Source organism: Canis lupus, chromosome 30 (assembly GCF_048164855.1).
Source record: "Canis lupus baileyi chromosome 30, mCanLup2.hap1, whole genome shotgun sequence".
Classification (NCBI taxonomy): domain Eukaryota; kingdom Metazoa; phylum Chordata; class Mammalia; order Carnivora; family Canidae; genus Canis; species Canis lupus.
The window spans coordinates 33,264,133-33,271,030 of NC_132867.1; the positions used below are offsets into that span (position 1 = coordinate 33,264,133).

General features: G+C 42.9%; 1 protein-coding gene across 7 annotated transcripts in view; it reads left to right on the forward strand.

Moving 5' to 3' along the window:
* Nucleotides 1-6,884, forward strand: part of LOC140621613 (chloride intracellular channel protein 6) — a 99,912-nt gene extending 93,028 nt beyond the window's left edge. For all 7 annotated transcript variants that reach the window (XM_072806863.1, XM_072806862.1, XM_072806861.1 and 4 more), the window contains one exon: nucleotides 4,569-6,884. In XM_072806863.1, coding sequence (XP_072662964.1) covers nucleotides 4,569-4,730 — 162 coding nt within the window. In that variant the 3' untranslated portion in view covers nucleotides 4,731-6,884. The remainder of the gene's footprint in view (nucleotides 1-4,568) is intronic.
* Nucleotides 6,885-6,898: the final 14 nt, after the last annotated feature.

Sequence of the window (6,898 nt, forward strand, 5' to 3'; positions counted from 1 at the left end):
AAAGATGAGAGACTACAGGAACTTATAATCTCTTCTCCTTCCTGAAACCTAGCAAAAACAATATGAAAAAATAGAGCAAAGCTTCCTCTTTCATAAAACCAGAAAGGGACAGAATACCAATTCAAAAACTAAGAAACTTGCTCCAGTGTGAGGTGTCACAGCCAATGCCTGGTTCCCTGTATCTTCAGCAAAGCTCAGATTTCTCTAAAAGTAGATAGTTCAGCCCTGAAATGCCCAACCCAAACTTTTTTGAGGACTAGGGCCGTAGAAGAGAAGCAGGGAATAGCCCCATACAGATCACTTTTGAGTTGAGATTCTCTGGGGGAGGGAGAGCTGAAGGAGGAACCATACAGGGCACCATCTTTGTATTCTGCCACCCATCCCCTAATCTGTAGGGACAGGGAGGGAGGGCAGGGGGAGAGAAGGGATGTGGCATTCTGCTTTGTGGCTGCTGAGTGGAGAAAAGGAACACTCCCTGAAGCAGGCAAAAGGAAGACTGTGAACTGCCTGAGCTTCATTTTTAGCCATGGTGACCTCCTGCCTAATCTGTGAGTCTCAGAATGGAGGATGCCCTACCCCTAACCTTGACTCTGATCCTGACCTAAACCCTAATATGTCTGTGAGACAGAATATAGAGCAGTGTTTGGCAAGAGAATGTTAGAGGGTAAACTTCCACATTGGTCAGGACGCCTAGGTGGCTCAGCAGTTGAGTGTCTGCCTTTGGCTCAATGCGTGATCCCAGTACAGGGATCAAGTCCCACATTGGGCTCCCTGTAGGGAACCTGCTTCTCCCTCTGCCCGTGTCTCTGCCTCTCTCTCTCTGTGTCTCTCATAAATAAATAAAATCTTAAAAACAAAACACATCCAAATTGGTCTACCAGCTGCCATGTCTCATTCCCTTTGCCCTCCATACTATTGTTAAGAAGTGTTAAGTCCAATAGATCTGCCTCATTACAAGATTAATAACCAGAAAGAATCCAAGTGGGACCTGTATGTGGATGGAGATGATCAAGAAGAAGAAGAGGGAAAAGGAGAAAGAGAAGGAACAGAAAAGGAAAAGGCAGACGAGAAGCACATATCTGATGAATTGCTCCAGTAAATGAAAATACATTCTAGTCAGATTCTTCTCTATGGCCTCTAAGACATGAAAGAGAACATGGATCTTTTGAGAGAAAGCTCAGAGACAGGTCCCATCAGGGACCTGGAGGGACAGGCCTGAGGACACCATCCAAAATCGAATGGAGAAGAACCAAGGGATAAAAGGGATTAGAGATTTCCTAGATGTACATAATCAGGAACCAGAGAACAGGAGAGGAAAAAGAAAAGAGAGGAAGGAGGGAAAATTATTTTGTACTAAAGGCAGATCTGAATCTTCAATTTGAACAACATGCCATGATTGGAAAAATATAGTCCAGAATAATTAACACACTATGACATACCTGATAAATTACTGAACTTTGAGGATCAAAAGAACACTTTGGGCATCCAGACGATATGAATGATAATAGCAATAATAATAATAATAGAATAATAATAATAAATAGTAAAGCCACCTGTGGAGGCAAGAAATTCAGACTGGCCTCATATGTTTCCACATCACATTAAAACCCAGAAAACAGGACGCCTGGGTGGTTCAGTCGGTTAAGTGTCCAACTCTGGATTTGGGCTCAAGCCATGATCTCATGGGTCATGGGATTGAGCCCATCATCAGGCTCCACGCTCGGCAGGGAGTATGCTGAAGATTCTCTCTTTCCTTGTTTCTCTTCCTCCACAACATACTTTCTCTCTAAATCTCTCTCCCTGTTCCTCTTCCCCCACCACATGCTTTCCCTCTAAAATAAATAAATAAATCTTAAAAAAAGCAAAACAAAACAGGAAACAGTGGTTTAATAGTTACAGAGCATCGAAGGAAACAGTGTGTGATGTAAGAATTTCATATCTAGGTAAATTGCTGTTTTTACCTGGACTTCTGGTCTTAAGAAAATCAGTATTCCTGAGCCATTTTTTAAAATAAGACTTTTCTGTGATGAAGTAATAAAATGATCATCAAAATAAGAATCCGGGAACAGAGAAGGCGTATAGTATAAAAGGCTGATGATAAACATAGAACCTATTTAAATCCAAAGACAGAACTAAAGACTAAACAATGTTGGGAATTATAGTTGCAGAACAGAATCGGAACATGGTAAACCTGGATGTTTTTACAATTAATGGAAGGAGGATAAAGGAGAAGAAATGGAAAAAAAAAGTGTAGTTGTACTAATTTCCTCATTTGCCATAATCGGGAGTAAATAGGTATTATCTAAACTTCACAAATTAATAGAGAATCTCTATTATTTAAGGTTATATTGGAAACCATGGGAAAAATTAAAATAGACCATAGCTTCTGTATTACCAGAAACACACACACACACACACACACACACACAAACACATTAATATGCAGAAAAAGATAGAAAACAAAGTATTAAATTCAGAATATGTACCATAATAACAAGATTATATCTGTAGGAGGCATACACTTAATAAATGTGCTCAGAAATGTTAAATGAAAGCATATTTAAAGTTTAAAAAAATGTTAAAATTTAAAATTTATTTTGCAAATGAAAGGAAAGAATTCTTTTTTTTTTTTTCAAAAAATTTTAATTTATTTATGATAGTCACACAGGGAGAGAGAGAGGCAGAGACATAGGCAGAGGGAGAAGCAGGCTCCATGCACCGGGAGCCTGACGTGGGATTCGATCCCGGGCCTCCAGGATCGCGCCCTGGGCCAAAGGCAGGCGCCAAACCGCTGCACCACCCAGGGATCCCAAAGGAAAGAATTCTTAACACTAATAGCAGTACGGTTGAATTCAGGTAAGACATGTTAAACAGTTTAGGAGGGTTTCTGACGGTTGTATCATCATTTTTTTTTTGCTGCATCAATGGCTTCTGGCCTGCAAAATCTGAGTAATAGGTCCCAAAGATCTTCTAATTTGTGTTAAGTCCCATGTTCACTTCATCCATACATCCCAGAAACCAGTGCAACAGGAGGCAACAAAGCAGAACAGACCTTTTTTTATTTTTAAAGATTTTATTTATTTATTCATGAGAGAGAGAGAGAGAGAGAGAGAGGCAGAGACACAGGCAGAGGGAGAAGCAGGCTCCATGCAGGGAGCCCGATGTGGGACTCGATCCTGGGTCTCCAGGATCACACCCTGGGCTGAAGGCGGTGCGAAACTGCTGGGCCACCAGGGCTGCCCCAGAACAGACTTTTGTAGCCCTGGGTCACTGTTAGGGGATGAATTGTATCCCCCCAAATTCATGTGTTGAAGTCCAAATCCCCAACACCTCCAAATATGATCTTATTTGGAAATAGGATCTTTGTAGATGTAATTATTTAAGATGAAGTTGTACTGGAGTAGGGTAGGCCCCCCAATCCAATGGGACTGGTATCCTTATAAAAAAAGGAAATTTGGGCACAGAGACCCACAGAGGGAGAATGTCATGGGAGGACTGCAGTTATGCTGCTGCAAACCAAGGAACTACCAGAAGCTGGGGGAGAGAACACATCTTTCCCTAGAGTTCCCAGAGGGAATGTGCCCTGCTGACACCTTGATCTTGGAATTCTGGCCTCCTGGACAGTGAGAGAATAAGTTTCTGTTGTCCTAAGCCACTTGGGTTATAGTATTTTGTGACAGCAGCCCCAGGAATCTGATAGAGTCCCCAACAGAATATACCCTCCATTCTGATGAATTCCCCAATGATGCCCCTCTAGCCAAAGAAAACACTGTTTTTTTGGAAAACACTGTTGTGTTTCCCATGATGTTCACCCTCAGGTGCCCTGTCCTCACATCCACCACATCCACAAGGTAAGGATTTGTGTCCATTTGTTGACAATGAGATGATCTCTTCAGTGACAGAATGATGGAAATCTGTAGGAATAATAGACACAGATATCTGGGATTTCAGGAGGTGAGGCCCAGCAAGTAGGAAAAAGAGAACACCTCACGGTGAATCTGACACAATCAGAGCTGAATATCTTTTTTTTTTATTTTTATTTATTCATGATAGTCAGAGAGAGAGAGAGAGAGAGGCAAAGGGAGAAGCAGGCCCCACGCACCGGGAGCCCAACGTGGGATTCGATCCCGGGTCTCCAGGATCGCGCCCTGGGCCAAAGGCAGGCGCTAAACCGCTGCGCCACCCAGGGATCCCAGAACTGAATATCTTCATGAATCTTTAGACACCAAACAATACAGCAGCAGAACACACAAAGCCCAAACTGTGGGCAATACAAGGAGAAGTCCATCGAAGTAGAGACCAAATTCATAACAGTGGATCCCAAGGACTATCTGGGATACATTGGTGGGCAGGACTGTGTGGAACCACTGTTTTGAGCCCAGTATTTTCATGAACTTTCCTGTTGCGAAGTTGAAGTGCAGTTTGGGGTAGCCTGACTGACTGTAGGAAGAATACATCAGAACTTGAGAAAGAGAATATATCACACGCCTCAAAAGAGTGGACTGTCTGACCTAATAGTCTACATTAGTAGGTTTTTCCTTTGCTGATTATTTCCTCTTGATTTTCAGATCGTGGCCAAGAGATACAGAGATTTTGAATTTCCTTCTGAAATGACTGGCATCTGGAGATACTTGAACAATGCTTATGCTAGGGATGAATTCACGAATACATGTCCAGCTGACCAGGAGATTGAACATGCATATTCAGATGTTGCAAAAAGAATGATGTGAAGCCAGCGTGATTTCTGTCTTATGTCTCGGCTGTATGAGCTAGGCTATGACAAAGGTGTGTCCTTTGTGAGTGCGTCCTTTATATTCCTCCCAAGAACCATAATGCCCATATTTTAAAAAATACCGTATCATCGATCCACTCAACACCAAATGGTACCTGGCCTTGTGATTTGTCAACTCACTTGTGTATCTGAATAACACCAGTATCTATTGTGACACACGCCAGTGGTCCAGTTGACTTCTTAATTTACTTCTTTGGCATTCACGGACCCTATAATCCGTGATATTAGGGCATGTGTTTTGCAGTTTTAAGTTCCAAAGCGAATTAGACTTGGGTTCACGTCCTCCTTCAATTTTTAAAAAATTCGTCTGTCTCTGAGAGTTTTCGTAATCATCACATACAGCTTATTTTTCTCCTCTAAAAGAGTAGCTTAAGTTTTTTTCGGAATGAAAATACTGTTTTTGTTGTCACAAGATGATACATGCGTATTTCAATATTTTACAGTGATGTCAGAATTTAAGGAAACCACCTAAAATTTCACTTCACCTAGATAATTGCTGATAATTTATTGGTGGACATCTTCCTGAGTCTCTCGACAGACATTCACACTGCGCACAACTCCTCCATTCCTATGAAATAGGTCAGGGGACCTGTTGGTGATGCCTTGATGATCATCTGTAGAGGACCTAAAACAGAAAAAAAAAAAAAAAGAAAAGATTCAGCACTGCTGAGTTAGAGAATGCTTGCCATCAGGTTTCACAGGTGAAGAACTGGAGTCCACACACCTGTAGGGAGCCACAGGGCCCACGGAGACCAGGAGCTATGGGAGGTCCCCGCTCTGCCTTTACCACATTGGTGATGCCAGCTGCCTCTGGTTCAAGGGCAGGCAGCAGAGGAAAGTGCGCATGGCATTTTGTTGCAGCTTCCTTTTGGAAGCCTCTCACTCCCTCCCCTCTCTTGAGACCCGAGGATGCTCAACATGAGCTGCAAATTGGAGAATCCTGCCCTGTGGTGAAATGTGAGCCAAGTGCACTTCGATTCCTTCTGAGGGCCACCCTCCCTCAGAACCAGCACTGCACTTCTTCAGCAGTGATGTGGTGTGGGGCTGGCCTGGTTCTTGCTGCTTCTCTTGCCTTTTACCCTGTCACCTTGAGATCAGGCGGGAAAGTCCAGGGAGACTGAATTCGTGATGACTACTCTTGGGTAGTTCTGGTAACCAGTCAAGTTGGGGAGGAAGTAGAAAACCATTGGCTCAAAGGGTTTTCTGGTTTATCTGTGGCTTCCCCACCACCTTGCCCTACAGCCAACCTCTCATCTGTAGGGTGTGTGGGCTGGGTTGCTGGGCTCCAACCGAAGGCATGGGAGACAGTGCGGAAGGCTGTGTAGATACTCATCCAGACCCCTCTGGTTCTGAGCATTCTTGAGCAGGCTGCGTTCCTTTGACATTTCCGTACACCTTATAGAAACCCTCTTGTCCAGTTGGTTGTAGCATGTGGTTGATGCTAAAAGCTCATTTTTAAAAAGATATGCATTTCCTGTATGGGTGATTTATTGGAAAAGACTAAGATGTGGGACACCTGGGTGGCTCAATCAGTTGAGTGTCTGACTCTTGTTTTTGGTTCAGGTCACATGATTTCAGTGTCGTGAGATGGAGCCCCGCATTGGGCTCTGCACCCAGCATGGAGTCTGCTTGAGATTCTCTCTCCTTCTCCCTCTCCCCCTCATGCTTGTGCTCTCTCTCTTTAAAATAAGTACTTTTTTTTTTTAAAGGAATAAAATGTGTTAACAGCAACTCTTGTGGGATTTAGCGAGAAATGTCCAGTGAGATTAACAAAATCCATAATCTGGTGGCTACTTTGTATTCCCTCTTACTGGATGCTACAGTGTCATGCAGGGGCTGCCACCGGGCAGTGGGCTTTCTTTGTTAACCCTACATTTTTGGAGGTTGTATCTAGCATTCACCATCATGCATGTTTCACGTCTGTTTTGAGGTCAGATTTTCAAGTCTAGCTTTATAATGGTACATCTAAATGTGGCAAATGAATAGGCTACCACTTGTTACTAGTGCAAACTCTGTGTTTTTAGATATTAAGATGATGTACATAAACTCTGTGTGCCTTAAAAATTAAACACATAAAAATGTTTACATGAAACCCAGCTCTTTCTT